Source organism: Mesoplodon bidens (assembly GCF_964165515.1).
Source record: "Mesoplodon bidens genome assembly, chromosome: 9".
Taxonomy (NCBI): domain Eukaryota; kingdom Metazoa; phylum Chordata; class Mammalia; order Artiodactyla; family Ziphiidae; genus Mesoplodon; species Mesoplodon bidens.
In genome coordinates, this window is record NC_138166.1 from 15845457 (window position 1) to 15867923 (window position 22467).

The following is a 22467-nucleotide window of genomic DNA, read 5'->3' on the forward strand; positions in this document are numbered from 1 at the left end:
ACATACCAGTTTCCGTTCGGGGCTCTTCTCTTTCCTTGGCAACCCTCTTTAGCCTGATGGCTTTCCCCCTGTTACTCTCCTCTTTGCTGTGCAAGTTTAATCTTGAAAGGTTAGGCTAACAATTCGATGCTTCTACTGCAAAGTTCTTTGTACAACCCACTAAACTCCTCTACAAAGGTGGCATATACTTCTAAATAAACAGTACACTGAGAACCTATTCAAAACAGCATTTAAAAAAAATACATATCTCTATGAAACAGAACTGCTTCAATTTCCAGCTCTGTGAAAGTTTCCCACAGCACATTGTACCTGGTCCACAAATAGAAAAGGTCTTATGGAAGATGATGACATTTCTATATTGCTTTTGCCTCAATTTCCTCTCCCTGTGTCACTGATTCCACTCAGAAATAAATCTCTACTATGTCAAACCACTACAATTTTGGAACTGTTTATTACTTCAGCATCCTGCCTAATACAGTACTTAAAAGGACTGTGGTCCATATTAAATGAAATAATCCATGTAAAGCAATGAGCACAACACATGGAAATAAGTGAACCTGATAAAATGGAAGTACCTGATAATTCTTCATGATCTAAATATTGTCTTCCATTAAAATGTATATTATAAGAACAAAATGAATCAGATGTTGGAATTATCTGGCAAGGATTTTAAAGCAGCCATCATAAAAGTGCTTCAACAAGCAATTATAAATTCTCCTGAAACAAATGGAATAGAATATTTCAGCAAAGAAATGAGTCATTTAAAAAATGGAAACTTGGGGCTTCCCTGGTGGCGCAGTGGTTGAGAGTCCGCCTGCCGATGCAGGGGACACGGGTTCGTGCCCCGATCCCGGAAGATCCCACATGCCGCGGAGCGGCTGGGCCCGCGAGCCATGGCCGCGGAGCCTGTGTGTCCGGAGCCTGTGCTCCGCAACGGGAGAGGCCACAGCAGTGAGAGGCCCGCGTACCGCAAAAAAAAAAAAAAAAAATGGAAACTTGAAAATTGGAAAATACAATACCCAAAAGAAATAACTCACTGGTTGGGCTCAACAGTAGAGATGACAAGGACAAAACCAATGAACTTAGGGATCTATCAATGGAATTTACCCAATCTGAACAACAAAGAGAAAATAGACTGAAGAAAATGAACCATCTCAGGGACCTGTGGAACAATAACAAAAGGGCTAATATTCACATTATCAAAGTCCCAGAAGGAGAAGATAGAGGAACTGAGAATATTCGAAGAAATGATGGCTGAAAATTGTCCAAATTTGGTGAAGGACATAAACCTACAGATTCAATTAGCTAAACGAATTCCAAAGAAGAGAAATCCAAGAAAACCACTCCAAGAGACATCCTAATTAAAATTCTAAAAACTAAAGTAAAAAAAAAAATCTTGCAAGCAGCCAGGGAAACATGACACATTACTTATGGGAGAGTACCAATTCAAATGACAACAGATTTCTCATTTGAAATGACAGAGGCCAGAAGGAAGTGGCACATAATTTCTCAAGTTCTAAAAGAAAAGAACTGTCAACCACAAATGCTATATCTGGTAAAAATATCCCTTAAGAATGAAAGGGAAATAAAGACATTCTCAGATGAAGAAAAACTAAGAGGATTTGTGGCTTGCAAATCTACCCCTAAAGGATAGGCTAAAGGAATTTTTCTAAATAGGAAGGTAAAGAAGATAGAAGAAAACTGAAGAAGGCTTAGAACTTTAAAAAGAACATAAAAAATGGGTGATAATGGGGTAAACATAGCAGATTATCCCTCTTTTCATGAGTTTCTTAAATCATATTTGATAGTTGAATTTAAAAGTTTAATACCAACTGATGTGGTGCTCAATGAACAAAGTAAATATTTAAGACAACTGTATTTTAAAAATGGGAATGGTAAAGGGACATAAAAGTAAGGTTTCTATATGTGACTAGAAGTAGTAAAATGTCCTGGATACCGACTGTGACCAGTTTTGTATGCATATTTTAACACCTAGAGCAACCATTAAGAAAACCATACAGGGCTTCCCTGGTGGTGCAGTGGTTGAGAGTCCGCCTGCTGATGCAGGGGACATGGGTTCATGCCCCGGTCGGGGAACATCCCACATGCCGTGGAGTGGCTGGGCCCATGAGCCATGGCCACTAAGCCTGCGCATCTGGAGCCTGTGCGTCTGGAGCCTGTGCTCCGCAACGGGAGAGGCCACAACAGTGGGAGGCCCGAGTACCGCAAAAAAAAAAAAAAAAAAAAAAAAAAACATACAAAGTAATGTACTCAAAACCACTATAAATCAATCAATATGGAATCTCAGAAAAATGTTCAAGCAACTCACAGAAAGGGAAGAAAAGAGAAACAAGAGAACTGAAAAACAGAGAAAACAAACAGAAAAAAAACCCAGCAGACTGAAACCCTGATATGTCAATAATTCCCTTACATGTGAATGGTCTAACCACGCCAATGAAAAGAGTAGCAGAGTAGGAAAAAGCCAATCTCAAAAGGTAAATACACGGTACAGTTCCATCCATATAATACATTTGAAATGATAAATGTATAGAAATGGAGAACAGAATAGTGGTTGCCAGGTGGTGGAGGAGGGGGAGGGAGTGGCTGTGACTTAAAAGGGAACTTATTTTTCATCTTGTGATGAAACTGTTCTGTATCTTGACAGCACTGGTGGTCACAGGAATCTTCACATGTGATAAAAGTGTACAGAATCAAACACACACACACACACAAATGAATGCATATAAAACTGATGGAATCTGAATAAGGTCTGGTCTGTAGATTGCATCAATAACCATCACATATCATATCATGTCCTGGTTGTGATGTACTAGAGTTACCCAAGATGTTACCCTTTGGGAACTAGGTGACGGGTATAAAGAAACTCTCTGTATTATTTCTTACAATGGATTGTGAATCTACGATTGTCTCAAATTTTTAAACTTTTAAAAAACTCAAGAAAAAATTGCTTATTAGAGTAAAAACAATTTTGGTTTTATATAAAATCTTGGATAAAATAAAGAGGGCAAGAAATAAACCAAACTTTTTCCCTAACTCCCTGTTTGAGTTTGAGGTAGGGAAGGAAGGACATGCAGTTTTATTTTGGGTTCCACAGCTTTGCAACCCAAAAATTCTGTAATATGTACAGACATTAACAAGTTTTGTTTAAAAGTAATAATTGTATTGTTTTGCTAAGTATATAAGTAATGCATATGTTATGAAAAATTTAGAAAAATGAAGGCAGATTATGATAAATAAGAGTCACATGACCCAGTGATAATATGGCCTCGTAGTTTTTCTTTCTATGATCATATGTGGACTTTGGAGGGTGAAGAGAAACTGGATTATACTCTAAATCAGGAATCAGCAAACTACAGCCCACAGCCAAATCCAGCCAGATGCCTGTTTTTGTACAACCCACAAAGAAGGGTTTTTACATGTTTATATGCTTACATACCTTCATAATATCCTCAGTATTGCCTCTTTGATTGCAAAGCTTTACTATCTAAACATTTACAAAAAGAGCTTGCCAATCACCCCCACCTCTAAACTGCATTTTTGTAAAAAAGCTTTTTTAAATTAAAAAGATAATGCAATTCCTTATTTCTAGATATTTAGCCTGTTCTCAAATTTTTATAATATAAACAAAGTTGTAATGCACATTCTTGCAGCTAAATTTGTGCACACAGAGATGAATGTACTTTTCAAAGGGGATATAACTTATAACATTATTTTATAAATGAGTATGTTATATGTATGTTTATAATTATTTATAAATATGTTTTAATTATTTTGTAAATAAATAACATCATTTATTTTATGACAAAACAGGAATTTTATTAGATTATTAATGTCATACATACATTAGCTAGACAATCCTCTCTTCTCCAGAACAGAAAGCCAGTTCAAAGATTCCAAAATTTATGTCTTATCCTACTAGTTGAATAAGCCAAACTCTGTAACATCACCCAAAATATCATTTTATACATAGGAAGAAGTTCTAAGGAAGGTGTTTTTTTTTTAAGGCCTGTCTACTTCTATAAAAGTGCATAGAGGAAGAGTCTGGCATAAAATTACAGAGGCCAGGATGAAGTTGAAGGTAGCGTCACTGAGGTGAGAAGACCAAAACTTGCAGTCAGACTGCTGGGTTCTAATCGGTTTACAAGCCAGGTGACCCTGGGCAAGTTAACTAAACACTCTTAAGTCTGTTTCTTCATCTGTAAAACAGAATCATGGCCAAGTCATAGGGCCGATTAATACATGTAAGCACTGTTTCCTACATTGAACGTGCTTGTTTTTGTAATGAGCCTCATTATCCAAATAGATGCCCGATACTGTGCTCATTCCACAATACCATCTTTGCTCCAAAGAGAGCTCAGAACCTTCCTCTATAAGCAGTAACTTGTAGGATTTTAAAAATAAAATCCCAGATATTAGCTTGCTCACTTGCGTGTGTGTGTGTAAAAGTTTATTGCTTGTTTCAGCCAGAACAAAGCCATTAATAAAAGGAGTCACCAATGAAGTAAAAAGTACCACCTTTGAGGAACAAAAATTGAATACAGAGGTATCAGATTTTAGGCTTAGAATGTCTTTTGCCTTAAACTGCCTAATCATGGGGTTTACTCTGCTTCCCACCATACAGCAGCACTAGATACTTTGGAAATCTTGGACCACACACCCCCGCCCCATCTAGCTCATCTCTCACATACCAGCCTATACTTCCTGTTCACTGAACTTGAGAAGTATTTCCTCTCTGCCTTCTGCTACTGCTTAGCCCAGGCCCCTATACCCCATCTCTAATGGGGGCTTCCACTGGAAACTTCCTGCCGTGGGTCTCTCCGGCCAGTTCATCTGTCACCAGCCCCTATCCCCACCCCTGACAATCAAGGCTTTGGCTGCCTCCCCTCTGCCGCCCGCCCCCGTGTCCACAGGGTCAAGTCCAAACTGCCAGGTTCGACACATTACGAGCTTCACATCTGCACCCTGGTTTCCTTGTCTAACCTCGTCTCCCCAACTTCCTCCTGCATGCCGGCCACACAGAGCTCATCAGCTCATCAGCTGGCTGAACGTGCATGCGCTTTCATGACTTGGCCTCGGCACATACATTCCCTCCTTCCCAGAGACTTGCCCAGCCTCTCTGCCCAGACTCACCCCCATAATAGCTCTTGAAGACTCCTAATGAAGCCATTCCTGACCAAACATCCACTCCTCTGAATTCCCAGAGCACTGTGCTACCACCTACATGATAGCAGCCTTCATCCCTGAAAACCGAAAACATCTTAGAGCTTCAAAACGGGAATGAAATCCTTTCGAAGACAACATATTTCTTTGTTAAGCTTTACAAGACACCATCTAAGAAATAGTCTGGCTCACCATTTCAAGGTGGAATAAACAGTAGACTGTATATTAAAAACAAAATATCCTAGACATGAGGGCCAGTTTAGTTAGCCTCCAAATTTGCCATAATTAAGTATTAACATGAATACAAGACCCCTAACTATGCAGCTTGTTAAATAACATTACTTACTATCTTGGGCGTAATCTGGTTTTAAATTTCTACTTTAAGTATAAAGAACAAGTTAACATTCTTAAAGTTTGACATCCTAACATAAACACCACTTTCGTTACTTTAATTATACTCCACACCTCAAATTCATTTCCTTTGGCTGCAGTTTTCAAGATTAGTGGAAAACATATGGATAATTTTGAGCATTCTGTGTTCTCTTCTCAAACACAGTAAAATAAGAACTTTGAAGAAAACACAGGAGGAAGCTTCGTAACACTGGATTTGGCAATGATTTCTTGGATATGACACTAAGAGCACAGGAAACAAAAGTGAAAATAGGTTAACTGGACTACATCAAAAGTGAAAACTTCTACATATCAAAAGATACACTCAACAAAGTGAAAAAGTACCCTATGGAATGGGAGAAAATATTTGTATTCATATAACTAAAAAGGGATACACACAGATAAATATATATTCTTTATATATTCTTTTTTCCTTTATATATAATACACAGATAAAGATAAAGGTAAATCACTTATAACTCTACAGACCTTTACCTATCTAGCTAGCTAGCTATCCATCTATCCATCCTATCCACAGGTTGTTGAGTTGTATCTGTATCTATCTGATAAGGGGTTAATATCCAGGTATCTATCTGATATCCATATCTACACCTGATAAAGGGTTAATATCCAGAATATATAAAGAACTCCTCAACTCAACAAAAAGCAAACAACTCGATTAGAAAATGGGCAAAGGACTTGAATAGATATATCTCTGTAGATACACAAATGGCCAATGAGCATACGAAAAGATGCTTAATATCACTAATTATTAGGAAAATGCAAATCAAACCGCAGTAAGATATCACCTCACACCGTCAGGATAGCTACTGTCAAAAAACAAAAAGGAAAATAAGTGTTGGTGGAGAAAAGTTCCGGAAACAGGTTGCCCAACAATGTGAATATCCTTAATGATACTGAACTGTATACTTCAAAATGGTTAAGATGGTACATTTTATGTTATGTACATTTTACCACAACTAAAATTTTTTAAATTAAAAATTAACTAAAAGTTAAAAAAAGAACTTCAGAATAACCTAACACTATGGTTTTCCTGTAACGTGAAAGCCCAATTTATATGAAATGCAGCATTTCATAAAGTGATAGAAAAATAAATTGTTATATTACGTGGTTGAAAACAATTGAGTATTGTTGCTCACAAAAATGGAAATCACCTGAGCATTTGAATAAACAAGAGGTATATATACATAAAGGAAATGCCTGCCCTGAGAAAGCTTAATTAACAGTTACAAAACCTAAGGGGAAGAAGAGATAGAGGAAGAAAAGGAAGAATAAAGATTCTCTGGCCACCAAGTGGTGTCTCAATACCAATACCAACCCTAGAAGTGGAAAGTGGTTCAAACTGAGTGAGAATTCCAAGAAAAACTTCTCCAAAGACTGGACTGCAAGCCAACTCACTCTACCTACAAAGTCTAACCTCGGCTCTACCACCAGCCTGACTATTCTGGTCGTCCGTAAACTCCCTAGAATCAGTAATCTCTGGGAGAGGAACCACTTCCGAGCTAGTGAGGAATCTCTCCAAGCCCTCAGGTTAAAGCACCAGGCTGTAAAATCAGCCACTGGCACCATGGCTAAAATATAAGCTGAGGATCACTAATATTCACGGAGTGCTTCCCATGTGCTAAATGCCAAATAAGATGCTTTGCAAACATCACTCTTCTCTAATCCTCACAGCAACCATACAAGGTTAGCAGTAACTCCCATTTTTCGTATGAGGAAACTGAAGAATACAAGGGTTGAGTGCTATGCCCAAGGTCACGCAGCAAGTATGAAGCACAGCTGAGATGTGAACCTGAGGTACCATCCGGAGAAGGCACCAGGGCTGGAAGGCAAAATGACCAAAAGAGCCTAGAGTCTGGGGACTAGAATCTGAACCCATTTCTCCCATGAAACAGCTACAACCTTAGATGCTCAGGTTCCTTTTTGGGTCTCAGTTTCCTCAACGTTCATGTATCTTTTCCGTCCATTTCTTTCTTGGGTGTGGTCAACTCTTATTCCTTCACTTCCTAGTTTTTTGATTCATTTCTGTTCTGAGATTTTAAATTCCTGGTTTAAGATAGTCTTTCACATCTGCAAAGGCTTGTTTAAAGATATTCAACTCATGATGGAGTGTTATGTCGGTGTTCTCTTGGAAAATTTTTGATTCTCACTTTGTTTTTTTCCTATAGTAGTTTTATACAGATGCTACCTGCTGTTTCAGATCATTTTAAAATGTCTTAGATTTTCCTGGACAGCACCAACAGGTGCTCCCATTTAGAGGTGAGGTATTTGGGTGTTTTACTAGGTTTCTTAGTTACACTGGTAAATGAAGGCCGTTTTCTTTAATAAGTGGCATCTTTTTTTGGTGATGGGGAGAGAAGAATAGGTAAATCTCCTGACTCTATGATATTGTTTGTTTCTGGGCACCCTGAATTTCCCTGCTTTTTCCTTTTCCCTTCACCACCAGGCCTCCAGGGGATGCCTCCCCCTTCTCTCGAGAAGCAGTCCCACCCCAACGCTGTATGGCCAGTGTTTCATGCATTTTCAAACCTTTCTTTAAATTTTCTGCTTTTCCAGTAAGCGGCCTGAGGTGACCTCTAAAAATGGTTCGCTATCCACCTGACCCAGAAAAAGCCCACAAAATCATGCAAGAGGTTCAAATCTTTGTGTTCACTTTAAGAACGCTTGTGAAACTGCCCAGACCATTAAGGGTCTGCATATCCAAAAGCCACCAAGTATCTGAAGGATGTTACTTTACAGAAGCAATGTGTGCCTATCTGTCCTTACAATGGTGGAGCTGGTAGGTGTGCCCAGGCCAAACAGTGGGGCTGGATGCAGGGTCAGTGGACCAAAAAGAGTGCTGTATTCTTACAGCACATGCTCAAAACTGCAGAGAGTAACGCTGAACTTAACGGCTTAGATGTAGATTCTCTGGTCACTGAACACAGCCAGGTGAACAAATTCACCGCAATGTAGCACAGGACTTCCAGAGCTCAAGGTCGGATCAACCCATACACGAGCTCTCCCTGCCACACTGAAATGATCCTTACTGAAAAACAACAGATTGTTCCTAAACCAGAAGAGGAGGTTGCACAAAAGATAGCCCAGAAAAAACTGAAGAAACAAAAACCTACGGCCTGGGAATAAATGCCACAAAAAAAATAAATGCAAATAAAAGTAAAAAAAAAAAAAATTTCCAGCACAGTCAGTGCTCAGATCCACCCGTCTCAGACCTGTTCTCACAACCTCCCCACTCAGGATGGGGCATGATTTCTGATTTCCCTCTGTTTTCTGCCACCGCTGGGGTTCAGCTACTCTCCCCTCATTCCCATCCATCTGACCCTCAGCTCCAGTCAATCCAGAGCTGGCTCTTGGCTGGTTTCAGATATTTATTTCCCCACTTATTTGGAAGTTTAGAGTACTCCCTGTTTCCTAACTATGCTGGAGACAGGGGTTATGCGTGCTTTGGTTTGCTTTCCTTCTGGATCCGTTTAGTATCTGAAGGATGTGGGGAAAGATTTAGATGTAGGTGGTTGCCAACATGTTCCTTATCTCTGAAATGAAATTCCTGGTCAGGGCTCTGACACTGCAGGATTCTGAACCAGTGATTCTGAGAACACGGGCTTCTCAGTTAAGTAGAACTTTCCAAAAATAAAAATGGTGCTGCTCTGAAATGCTTTCAATGCTTCATTAGAAATGAACAACTGTTATATCCTATCTATAAGCAAATTCAGTAACACCTTACCAGGGGCTTTGAAGAGAGTATCAGAGGTCTTTAGTAGTGAAAATGTTAAGAACCACAATTCTAGAGCCAAACTACAAATGCATGATGGCGTGATATGTAAGATATTCTCTAGAAGAATATGTATAAGTCCCCCTTTCCCCTCCAAAAGCAAAAAAGATAATAACTATAACATCAATCCAAATGTAATAGATTATATTAAATATCACATTGGTGTGGATTTCCAAAAGGTTACCATAAATACTTTTATATTCCTCTGAGCCAAAGGATATACTAAAAGGAAAAAAGTAATTATTATAAAACTAATAAACTAATTAATCAGTGTTATGCTTAAACTTATTTTTTATGCATAGCCTTGAGAAATTTTTTTAAAGCCCTCCTTTCTATATTACTTTTTTCTCCTTAAATTCAATCGTTAATACAACTTAGCTCCCCAACAGCTTTTAAGGTAGTTACTTCCCTTTTTATGAAATAAATGACTATTTCAATGATTCAGAAACTATACCAATGAGCACGCCATATTCATTAAAAGAAAAAAGAAAGAATAAGTATTGCAGACCCAACGGTGGCTATTTTCAAAAACAGGTTTTTAAGTGTCAAGATTGGTTTGTAAAACTTTGCATCAATTTCACCACTGCCAACATGCTTCAGGTTAAAATACTGTTCAAACTGAGGAAAAAACTTTGTGTTCCTTTTCCTGTTTATTTTTCAAGCCAATCCATTTACTAGTTTTAAAGATGACCAGCATGTCCTTCCCCAAGGTTTAATCACCTATGGCCCTACTTTACCACGCCAAGTTCCGGGGAATGTTGCATTTAGCAAGGCATGACCAGCTCAAGATGCTGGCTTAGCTAGAAATTCCCAGGTTTCTGAATCCCCACCTTACCTCAGACTCATCTGTAGATTCTTCAAGAGACCCAGTTTCCTACAAAGCAGAGAGCGGGGAAAACAGTCAGAACACGTGACAAAAGGAGAAAAAGTATTTTCAAGGAACAAGAGTCATCATGTCCCCACCACCAATACCCATCTGCCCTTTTTTGGAGGTAATTTGCAACTCCAGTTTAAAGAACTCCACATGGTCCGACTCTCGAAGGCCTCCTACAACACCTTCTCCATACCCTGCAGGGCACCCTGAGATGGTCGCTCTGGGGCCACATGGATCCACTGCTCCCAGTGACCTCCCTTGACTGGTCAGCAGGTTAACAAATGACTCCAGGAATTCCTCATGGGAGGACCCAGAAGGCTCTTCCTTTGCTAAAGATGGGAATCAGTCTGGCAAAGCAGCCTTACTGATCTCAGAAGAGGCAACTGCCATCTCAAATTATCTATAAGCCAATTTTTATATGGCAAAGCTCCTGTGCTATTAATTACTATGCTATGAATCTGGCTGAGTCAAAATGATTGTCTTGCTTAACAGCTTTTACAACAGAACTCCCCTAGTGTGGTACCTATCAGACGCTGTGCAAACAAGCTGTATAATTTACATCCACTCTTTAAACCATTAACTGGAAGACAAATTCTGCCATTTAACACGGTTTCCCTCTTGCTAGACAATGAATCTTGCTGCTCTGGAGAAAACAAAGCAAAAAGGGAAAAAAAAAATGGACCTGATTCCGCTAATCTCTCACCTGTCCACTCAAAGGGAATCTGCTGATACCACGCATCCTCAAAGAGGTCAGCAAAATGAAGATTTACTTAACGTGCTTATAGATATCAATAGCAATAAAAGGTTACAACTAATATGCTGACACTGAACGTAAGCATTTCGCAACCATCCACGAGATTAAAGGAAAAAAAAGAACCAAAAAAATGGGGCAAGGACATTTTAGATACAGCAAGACCAAAAAAAAATAAACATTTTAAAGAAAGTTGGATGCATATATTACTCAGTGCAAACTGGACTGCGGGATAAACACAAATCGGGCATTTGAAAATATTTTAATTTCATTCATTGAAAATCAGTGAGAACCTAGCAGGTGGCAGGCTGCCTCCAGAAGAGCCTAATGGACAATACACTCCCTACTCTCAAAGTTCACCTGTGAAATAGGGATGAATGTTAGGTGTAATTAAGAATTGGATTGCAGTTCTATCATTAACCATGATGAATATCAGCATCTCCTCTATTTCCCAATGCAGCCTGTTTTGGTTTCATGGCAATCTACATATTAGAAAGTCCTTATTAATTTGGAGCGACAATCTCTCCACAGTAAGTTTTGTTCTTCGCCCTAATACGACACGTAAAAAATCCAGCTCTTCTACTGCTTGCCAGTTCTCCAGATACTTAATGAAACGTATCAGGCCGACCCTTCTAAATTGTTTCTCCCCTCCGCTAACCATCCCCAGTTCCTGGTTTTACGGCATCTGCCATCCGGATCCTTCTATTTCGGACACGGACACACTCCACTTAATGTTAATAGTCACTATTCTGATGTCTTTACTCAACATCTATACTATATTGCCCCTGATGCTAAATGTTTTACATGTAGCATCTTGAAATTTCCTAATGCCCTCGGAGGTAAAATGCAGAGGCTTCGAGGTTGAACTTAAATGACTTCTAACATCTCTGACAGTGCCTGCACATTAAATTATTAGCATTAGCTAAACAAGTCTTTAACAACTGTGCCAATAAGCCACAGCAAGATTATTTCCCACCTCTAGAACTCTCGAAGAACACCTGACTACTCTTTTCAAAAAATTACATTAAACCGAAGGAAACATTTTTTCCTAATTTGAGATCCATTCAAATACGCACATGGCGTATAAGGGCAAACGTCCCACTTCCATGTGTCATTAAAATAAAAACGGGCCCCCAACCAGCAATTTCAATCCAAAAACTCAAAATCAAATTACACTTCTGTTCCCACCGGAAAGCAGGCAGTGGTGGAATCGGATACCTCAAGGCCTGCAAATCTCAGAAATCTGAGTCCTCCAAGAAAACCAGGCTCTCAGAGGAGCCTCTGTGGCTGCCGGTTATCAAGAGAGAACCTTTATTCCAGGACACTCTCAGACTCAGCCTCAGCACCAGTCTGAACCTCCCAGACCTAGCTGTGGCCTCGAAAAAATGACTCTTCTTTCCACAGTGCTACCAAAACCATGCATGAGTCCCTTCAGGAATTGGCCTGGTCTGTTACTTCTTAGCTTCGTTTATTCATCAAGACCCCCTCCCTTAATGCTCCAGAGACAGAGGCAACAGGAAGACGTGGAGTGAATGTCCCCAGCGAGGGATCCCAGAAGCGAGGCTGAACCTCGAGAAACAGTCAGTGATTTTCAAACATTTTTTTAACTTCATATTCTCTCTTTCAAAGAGTCTACCTTCAAATCAGGAAAGTGTAAGTTACAAAATTGTGCTAGTTTCAAAAACAGAACTACCATACGACCCAGCAGTCCCACTACTGGGCATATACCCTGAGAAAACCATAATTCAAAAAGAGTCATGTACCACAATGTTCATTGCAGCTCTATTTACAATAGCCAGGACATGGAAGCAATCTAAGTGTCCATCGACAGATGAATGGATAAAGAAGATGTGGCACATATATACGATGGAATATTACTCAGCCATAAAAAGAAACGAAACTGAGTTATTTGTAGTGAGGTGGATGGACCTAGAGTCTGTCATACAGAGTGAGGTAAGTCAGAAAGAGAAAAACAAATACCGTATGTTAACACATATATATGGAATCTAAAAAAAATGGTTCTGAAGAACCTAGGGGCAGGACAGGAATAAAGATGCAGACGTAGAGAATGGACTTGAGGATATGGAGAGGGGGAAGAGTAAGCTGGGACGAAGTGAGAGAGTGGCATGGGCATATATACACTACCAAATGTAAAGTAGATAACTAGTGAGAAGCAGCTGCATAGCACAGGGAGATCAGCTCAGTGTTTTGTGACCACCTAGAGGGGTAGGATAGGGAGGGTGGGAGGGAGACACAAGAGGGAGGAGATATGGGGATATGTGTATACATATAGCTGATTCACTTTGTTATACAGCAGAAACTAACATACCCCTGTAAAGCAATTATACTCCAATAAAGACGTTAAAAAAAAATTGCTAGTTTCTAAGATAAACAGGCCAGACACAAAAAGACAAGTATTGCAGGATTCCACTTAATATGAAACAGAAAGATGAACAGAGGTCAGCTAGTGCAGGGGGCTAGGGGAATGAGAGTTACTGTTTAATGGGTACAGTTCCAGTTTGTGATGATGAAAAGTTCCAGACATGGATGGTGGTGACGGTTGCACAAACATGAACGTACTTAATGCCACTGAATCACAACACTTAAAATTGGTTCAGATGATAAATATTATGTTATGTGCGTTTTACCGTAATAAGAAAAAAGTTGTGCTGTTTTGCTTGAAGAAAAATGAAGGGCTGGAAAGTACCCAGTGATACAGATGTACAGCTGGACAAATCCTGGGCAACAGGCTGAAAGCTAAACTCAACAGTTGTTCCACTTTATCCTTCTTTTGCAAACCAACCCCTGAAACTTAATCATCTGCCCAAACAGCTTTAACGAACCATCTTGGTGCCTTGACCTGTGACCTCTTTTTTTTGGCCACACCATGGCATGCGTGATCTTAGTTCCCTGACCAGGGATCGAACCCGTGTCCCTTGCAGTGGAAGCACAGAGTCTTAACCACTGGACCACCAGGGAAGTCCCGACCTGTGACCTCTTGAATCTATTCATCAACCATCATCAGGATCATCTTCCCAGAACACACAACACCCTGGTCACCACCCTCCTCAAAGAACCCTCGGGGGTCAGATTTCAGATTCCCCAGCAAGGTCGTCAAAGCTCAGGCCAATGTGGCACCCAGGGCACTTGTAGCCTCACTCCCCACTCTCTGCACAAACCCACAGCCCTCCAGCCACACCCGGTGACTTCTCACTCAGAGATCACATTGTCACATCTCTCTGTCATTGGTGGCAGAAGAGCAACCTGCAGTCTGGATGTGGCCAGTAGGTGTTTTGTTTGGCCTGGCTAGTGTTTTTAAGACTTTCCCATACAACTCTGTATTTCTGACTTCCTAAACTCAGACTATACCTGAAATCCATATTTCCATATAACAGCAGTTGAAGCTGAGCAGCTACGGCCCCAGAGACAGAATGCACCTCACCACCAACATCCCCAACTTCCCTACACCAGAAAATCCCCCTCATTTCCACTGCCACCCAGCGTCTTAAGCTTGTGATGCTTGCGCAGAGCCTCCTTCAGCTTACAAGGCCCTTGGCCCAACTCTGCACTCATCCTAGCGGTCCTCAAACTCCCAGCATGCTCTACAGGGAAGCTCTCAGGGGGTACCTCTGGGAGGTGGTGACAGTCAGGCTGAGGTTCTTCACTCTTGCTTTAACAATAGAGCTTAGATTTTATGTCTTCAATTTTCATGTTGCCCATCTGAGGCTAAAAAAAAAAGACTGAAACTCACTGGCTGTTTCTAAATCCTAAACTTTCTTCATGGCCCAACGTAGGTCTCACCTCATTCACAGAATTGTCTCCAGTCAGTCCAGGCCACAAGGGTCCAGGCCTGGCCTCCTATGGCTTCTCTTTCTTCTATACCCATCAGCTTGCACCTAATATTAATTGCCTGGTCCTAGTAGTTATCCTTTTTAATTCATTGTGGATGAACCCAAAGGCTTTTGCCTATCTCCAACTACCTTACCCAAAGGAACAGGTCAATACCCGTTTGCCAATGATGATGAGAAGAAATAAGCTGATGTGGAGAGGGTGTGGAGAAAAGGGGACCCTCCTACACTGTCGGTGGGAATGTAAATTGGTGCAGTCACTGTGGAGAGCAGTACAGAGGTTCCTCAAAAAACTAAAAATAGAGTTGTGCTATGATCCAGCAATCCCACTCCTGGACATATATCCAGAAAAGATGAAAACTATAATTTGAAAAGATACATGCACCCCAATGTTCATAGCAGCACCATTTACAACAGCCAATGTCCATCAACAGATGAGTGGATAAAGAAGAGGTGGTACATATATACAGTGGAATACTACCCAGCCATAAAAAAAGAATGAAATGCCATTTGCAGCAACATGGATGGACCTAGATTGCCACACTAAGCGAAGTAAGTCAGACAAATATCACATGATATCACTTATATGTAGAATCTTAAAAAGTGATACAAATGAACTTACCTAGGAAACAGAAACAGACTCACAGACATAGAAAACAGACTTGTGGCTGCCAAGGGGGTAGGGATTGACTGGGAGTTTGGGGTTAGCAGTTGCAAACTATTACATAGAGAATGGATAAACAAGGTCCTACTGTATAGCACAGGAAACTATATTCAGTATCCTATAATAAACCATAATGGAAAAGAATATGAAAAAGAGTATTTATATGTATAACTGAATCACTCTGCTGTACAGCAGAAATTAACACATTGTAAATCAACTATCCTTCAACAGAATAAATTTTAAAAAAGAAATAAGCTGCCGATCCAAAGCAGTAACATTGTACCTCCTCTGTATATTCCTTTTCCATTTATGAGCAAAACCAAGTGCATTTTCTCCAGGCAAATGCTTGAATTATTAGCTCGTGGCTACAGGACAGCTACAGAAGGGGAACCGAAGGGTAGCAGCAACAAACAAGGATAGAGAAACCCAAACGGAACGTTAACAACCTAGCAGCAGCCCCAGGAAGGAGCTAACTGGGCTCTCAGAAGACCCCTCCAATAAGGGCTTTCAACCCACCCCGACCCCTAAGCCTACGATCAGGGCCCCGTGACAGCGGCCTGGGAGAAGACTCAGCACAGCCAGCCTCAGAGGCCAGGAGGGGTTAAGAAGATGGTCAACCCAGGAGGAGAAAGAGAAGCCGGGGACTCCCAGGTTGTGAAGTCCTCACAGTTTGGAGGGAATACACACTCTTTGTTGAGGGCAACGAAGAGAATCTGGGGGAGAAATGGGAGGCTGGAGCCTGAGGAAAGCTAGCTACAAACTTCGCAGGATGAAGAAAAAGAGCAGAGACCAGGCCCCGGGAAAGCAGATTAGGCTGGAGACGGATGTTAAACACACAACACTTACTACCACCTTCTTTTCCTTCCCAACAACTGTGTGCCACAGCTGAGCCTGATGGAGTGTTTCCAACGTTTCACAAAGGCACGGCACGGGAAAGAAGAAATATTTTGTGTGAGATGTATTTGATATCCCTGTGCACAGAGCCTCCATTACAGAAAGCTTTTGGGTCCCCAAGGACTAGACTGGTTGAGGAGGAAAGATGAAAGGGTACCCAGGGAGCTGGCAGAAGCCGGGAGACTCAGGTTACCAACCTTTTCAACCAATTAGGCTCAACTACTATACTTATCCTGCAAATGAAGAAAAGCCTTGAGGTCTGCCCCAGTTTGCTGCCTAGTGACCCAGCCCCAAATCTGACTTTGCATCAGAATCATCTAAACGCAGTAGGGAGAACTGGCTAATATTTGCTAATCCACTCCATCATTTTTTTTCTTTTCCATTATGGTTTATTACAGGATATTGAATATAGTTCCCTGCGCTATACAGTAGGACCTTGTTGTTTATCCATTCTATATATTTTCCATTATGGTTTATTACAGGATATTGAATATAGTTCCCTGCGCTATACAGTAGGACCTTTTTGTTTATCCATTCTATATATAACAGTTTGCACCTGCTAATCCCAAACTCCCCATCCAATCCTCCCTCACCCTCCTCTCCCTTGGCAAGCACAAGCCTGTTCTCTTTGCGTCTGTTTGTGTTCCGTAGACGAGTTCATTTGCGTCACATTTTAGATTCCACATATAAGTGATATCATATGGTGTTTGTCTTTCTCTTTCTGACTTCTTAGTATCCACTCCATCTTCAGTAGGTATAAATAAGGGTCCAGAATCACAAGGATTTGGTTAAAAAAAAAAAAAAAACCCAAACCAACAAACAAGAAAGGGGAAAAAACCCCACTAAGGAGGACAAAGTTTCTAGAAGAAACAAAGGCAACTGTGACTGAGTAGCCATGAATGGGAAGCCGCATGAAACACAGAAGCCCCTGATCTGATGAATGCTCCCTCCCCAAGGTGGTAACATGGGAGCCAAGGAGGCTACCAGTAATCAGCTAATGACATCAGCCTCCAGCCAACCAGCCCAGAGGAAGATGCGAGAAGAAACTCACAAGGTAATAAGCACACCCAGCTGAGCTAATTTGTGACTATATTTGTTAGATGATGGTAAAGAGTGGGCCCTCTAAAGATTTCTCTGATCCTGTGCTTTTGCAACTTCTTGTTCGGGGCTTTGTTTTTCCTGTAGTTATTTATTAGTAAAGTTGTTTTTAAATGACCTATCTTGGCCAAACTATATGAAAAGAGAATTGTGCGCACCTAAGCCAAACCCACGTTTGGGTTATAAATCATTGTCCTATTTACACACCAACCACTTCAACCTAGCACTTTAACATACTTTATCTCAGTTCATACTCCCAGGAGTCCCGGAGAGTAAAATCCCCAAGCTACAGGCAAGAAAACTGCGACACTCAAATATTTGTCAACTTCGTTTTTATTTTATACACGGGGCACAATCACATGAGGGTATAACTACTCATGAATGTACTATCTGATAATCCTTAAATGCTCTACAATACAGATAGAACGTTCCTCACTCCTAAAATGTAGTGGGAAATTCAAAGCAGAAACTCTCCTATCTGGTCAAAGAATAGATGGTCTGAGTGACCAAATATTTTAGTGGACTAGGTTCTCTGCTGGTTGGTACGAAAGACGAAAGGGTACCCAGGGAGCTGGCACAGTAAGCAATGTAGGAAATGTAATCTACAATTCATGTGAATTAATAACTTTCAAAAGTTTCAAGTAAGATAGAACAATTTAACACAAATTCTACTGAACCTAAATTAACCATTTGACGTTTTCAATTCAGAAGGCTATTCTCCCCCTAATAAATCCGTTTAAACATTTTATTAAGCACCTAGTACCTGGAAAGCAGTTGCCCTGTGAGAGATACAGACATGAGTAAGCTCGGTGCTGATTCTTGAGGACTCAGCAATCTGCAGGAGAGGTAAGACAAATACACGAACAACCAGACTTCAGGCAGAATGCTGTTCAGAAGCAAGGCATGGACAAATAGTGTTGGGCATCTGTGATTACGAAGGTCAACTGTAAGTCATTTTGGAGCTAGGTAAAACAGCTGGTTAGAAGATTTCCTGGCACAATGCAGGGTATTAGTGCTTTCTGTGAGCTATAAATATATGTCACTATTTTTACTAACTACCTTAACCATACCCAGCATAAACAAGGGTTTCCCAATGACTTAAAAAAAAGAAGTTCATTCATATACAAAAAGTGATTTTTTTTTTTCTAACTTCTTTTTTTGGTTGTACCTTGTGGCTTGCAGGATCTTAGTTCCCCGACCAGGGATCGAACTCCTGCCCCCTACACGGGATGCGAGGAGTCCTAACCACTGGACTGCCAGGGAATTCCCCAAAAAAGGATCTTTAGTTTGGGAGTCTGTGAACTGTATTATAATAACTCAGTTCAGATCTCACTCTTTTGGCTCTTCCTAAAATTAAGGTGGGTAAAAGATCCATCACCAAAAGTACAATGCTCAGAAAAGTTAAGAGGAGAGGTTGAGTTTTGTCTTGCTCATCTTGGAGGACTGTTTCCATTTACAGTACATGGCGCTAAGGAAAAATGCTTCCTTTACCCTAACCTGTTTGTCATAGTTAATTTTAAAACACATCTTGATTCTTAAAGCATTCAGGAGACGTGAGGAGAATTATGTCAAGATTGTCTAAAAGGTTCAAAGCAGCAGAACAGAACAATTAGCAAATTTATTTATCACCACTTTTGGGCTCTTTTAGCCTTCCAAAAACTATGTAATAAAGGCCTCCTATCTTGGTCAGATTTCAATGGCTTCCTATGTGAAATGCAAAATACACAAATCAAGCAGAGTGGGGAAAGTCTAACCATTTTTAATCTATAAAGGCCCCATAATACAGGTACAATATCTGGCAGCTTCCTTTAAAAAAATAAACAGAACAACAATTTGTGGATGTTAGCTTCTTTCTGCTGTTGTCTTTTTGAGAACATTCTTTCTGAGAATGACACGGATACCACTGGGGGAACAAATGCCTGCTCTAACCATATACTGGCTGTTAAAGCATCACAGGTGAAATCATAACTTGAAGGAAATGTATTAAGGTGATAAGAGCTAATTCTATTTCACAAAGTAAAAAGTGATTTAGGATACATTCTTAAGTATTTTTAAAAAGGCAGAGTGTGCCAGTGAAAAATCGTGAGTTTTGGAGACACAACTAGAGATGTTTTAGACACAAGCCTTGGCAAGTTACTTAAGTTGACAGAATTTCAATTTGTTTATCTGTAAAATTCAATCAACTAACATATTGAGAGCCAAGCACTTTTCCAGGTGTCAGGCATACAATGTGAACAAATCCTTGCATCATGGAGCTTATAGTCTTACGGAAAGAATATACAGAAATATACAGAGTATACAAAAAAAAAAGCTATTTAAGAACACAATATGTCAGATGGTCATGAGCGTTAAGGAGAAAATTACACAAGAAGGAGGTTTCAAAGAATGGTCACGGAAGGTCTCATGCAAAAAGATAACACTTGGACAGACACAGGAAGGAAGTGACAGAAAGAGCCCTGTTAATATCTGGGGCCAAACAAAGGGAGCGGCATGAGCAAAGGCCCTGGGGCAGGTCCATGCCTAGCTTGTTGAAAGAAGAGTAAGAAAGCCAGGATAGCTGATGCACAGTGACAGAAGGGGAAGAGAATAGTGGAAAATGAGGTCTGAGGACAAGGACAGGGAGCAATTGTGACAAGGTGTTATAGGGCAACTAGACTATTCTAAGGACTCTGGCTTTTTTTCAGAGCGCAATAGGAGGCCACTGGAAGGTTTGGAACATGAGAGATGCCTGACCTGACATATATCAGAATAAAGTTTACCAACAGAATTATTCTGTGAGGACCAAATGCAATGTGAGAGGGTTCTTTAAACTGGAAAATCCTGTAAAAATGCAAAGGATTCTTATTATATCATTAACTTTCTAAGTGTCTTTTTACATCAGACAGCTTTGCCAAACTCCTGCACAAAACAGCAATAAATTCTAAGAACTCTCTCTGTTCCTACTACACTATATCTAAGAATGTAGGAGCTTGGTTTCTTGCTTTTAAATCAAACCACCAAAAAATTTTATTTCAACAAGAGAGATGAACAGTGTGAAAACCAATCTCACTACTATCATCAAACCCAGCTGTGAGTCATGAAATTACATGAGCTTAATGAGCATCTCCCTTTGAACTGCTTGAAATGGAAAAGGAGGCTCCAGGGTAGGCAGAAGATTCTTCTGTTAACACAGTGACGGCCCAAATTTAATTTCTACCTCAGCAAATTTCTTATTTATTGGCATATATCAAATGTACACAGGGCAAAGTTTTATTATGTAAGTGAAGTATGTTGGAAATGGTACAAAGTAGATTATTAAACTAAATAAATTTCTCTTATACTAAACAGCTCATCATCAAGTCACTGTTTAGAAGCAACTATGGAACCTGACCGCCTTGTTAATTTATAAGGAAAAACAGTGCCAAGCTGAAATGACACTGGAAATGGAAATTTAAGGTATTTTCCCAAATTCGGGTCTTTGCTTTTTTTCTTTCTTTTTTTTTTTTTGCGTTACGCGGGCCTCTCACTGTTGTGGCCTCTCCCGTTGCGGAGCATAGGCTCCGCAGGCTCAGCGGCCATGGCTCACGGGCCCAGCCGCTCCACGGCATGTGGGATCTTCCCGGACCGGGGCACGAACCCGTGTCCCCTGCATCGGCAGGCGGACTCGCAACCACTGCGCCACCAGGGAAGCCCTTTTTTGGCTTTTTGATGTAACTTTGTCATTTCAACTAATGTCTGGCTACCACTATTGCCTATATGAAAATAACTATTGCCATCACTAACTTTTCCCTAAACTCCACTGTCACATTGCCAGGTGTCGACTGGACATTGCCATCTGATGTCCTAGCAGCAACAAATAATCCCACATAACTTTTACTGAGCCCAACTTTTCCCAAGCACTTTAAATTTGTGTTAAACCCACTCCATCTTAAAACCACCCTTCGAGGACAGTACTATTATTATCTCTATCTCGTATTTAAAGTTAAATAACTAGCCCAAAGAAACATTTTAAGAATGAGAACCAGCACTGGAGCCTAAGACATTTTTGCTCCCGGACTGATAGATGCACTTAACTACTGCCTGATGCAACACTGACTTAGATTTGTAACTAAATGAAACTGATCCGAAACAAAACTCATCGGATGCAACACTGACTCAGCTTTGTACCTAAATGAAATAGTCAATAGATCCGAAACAAAACTCATCCCGTCTACTCTCTCCTAGTCCACCTGCATATCACCTCTACCGTCCTATTTCGAGAGGAACTTAAATTTCAGCCACCTGACCTCAAAACTCAAATCATGCGTGATGCCTCCCACGGGCAGCCAGACCCGTGGAGAGCCCGGCCTGCCTTCAAGCCAAAATTTCACGGGGCACAGGCCACAAGAGCAGCGCCAAAGGAAGGGCCGCCCCGCAAACGCCGGGGGTGTGTCGGCGCGCTGTCTCCGCGGTGACGTCCAGGAGCCGACATCCCACCCGCCTCTCCGCTCCCCGAAACGGACTTTTGCCGTCTCCCCGCCCCACGTGGGCCTGCCTCGTCCCGCAGGAGCCCCGCACCTCCGCACGCTCCACTGCACGCCTCCGATCGCCTCACCCTCGCCTCCCTTTCCCCTGCCTAGCAGTTGCAGCCTTTACCTGCTCCTCCGCTTCCGCCATGGCTGAGCCGGGGAGTCACATGACACACCCGGAAATGAGAGAAAACAAGAGCCTGGGGCCCGGCGCCTGCTGGGAAATGTAGTTTTAGCATCGTCTGAGTCGGGAAATGTATTCTAGCTGAGGAACCTACCTGGCCTCGTTTCGGCTTCCAATTCCCCAAGCTCAATGGAATTGTGCTTTGGAGAATCCAAACATAACCAGAGTTAATGCTACGATTTATTTTATTGTTGGTCTCATCGTTTCCGTGGTTACCATAGTATTTATTTATACTTACTCTATATCATGTCCTGGATTTACAGCTTTGCATGAAATATCTCATTTAATCCTCCCAGCAAACCT

At 40.9% G+C, this 22467-nt stretch overlaps 1 protein-coding gene across 1 annotated transcript in view; it reads right to left on the reverse strand.

The window, feature by feature from the left end:
• The window catches only part of VPS41 (VPS41 subunit of HOPS complex), a 193655-nt gene extending 171502 nt beyond the window's left edge, over positions 1-22153 (reverse strand). The window contains exons 1-2 of the mRNA XM_081243488.1: positions 22108-22153; positions 10200-10238 (exon numbers count right to left, since the gene is read on the reverse strand). Coding sequence (XP_081099614.1) covers positions 10200-10238; positions 22108-22128 — 60 coding nt within the window. The 5' untranslated portion in view covers positions 22129-22153. The remainder of the gene's footprint in view (positions 1-10199; positions 10239-22107) is intronic.
• Between the last annotated feature and the right edge of the window lie 314 nt (positions 22154-22467).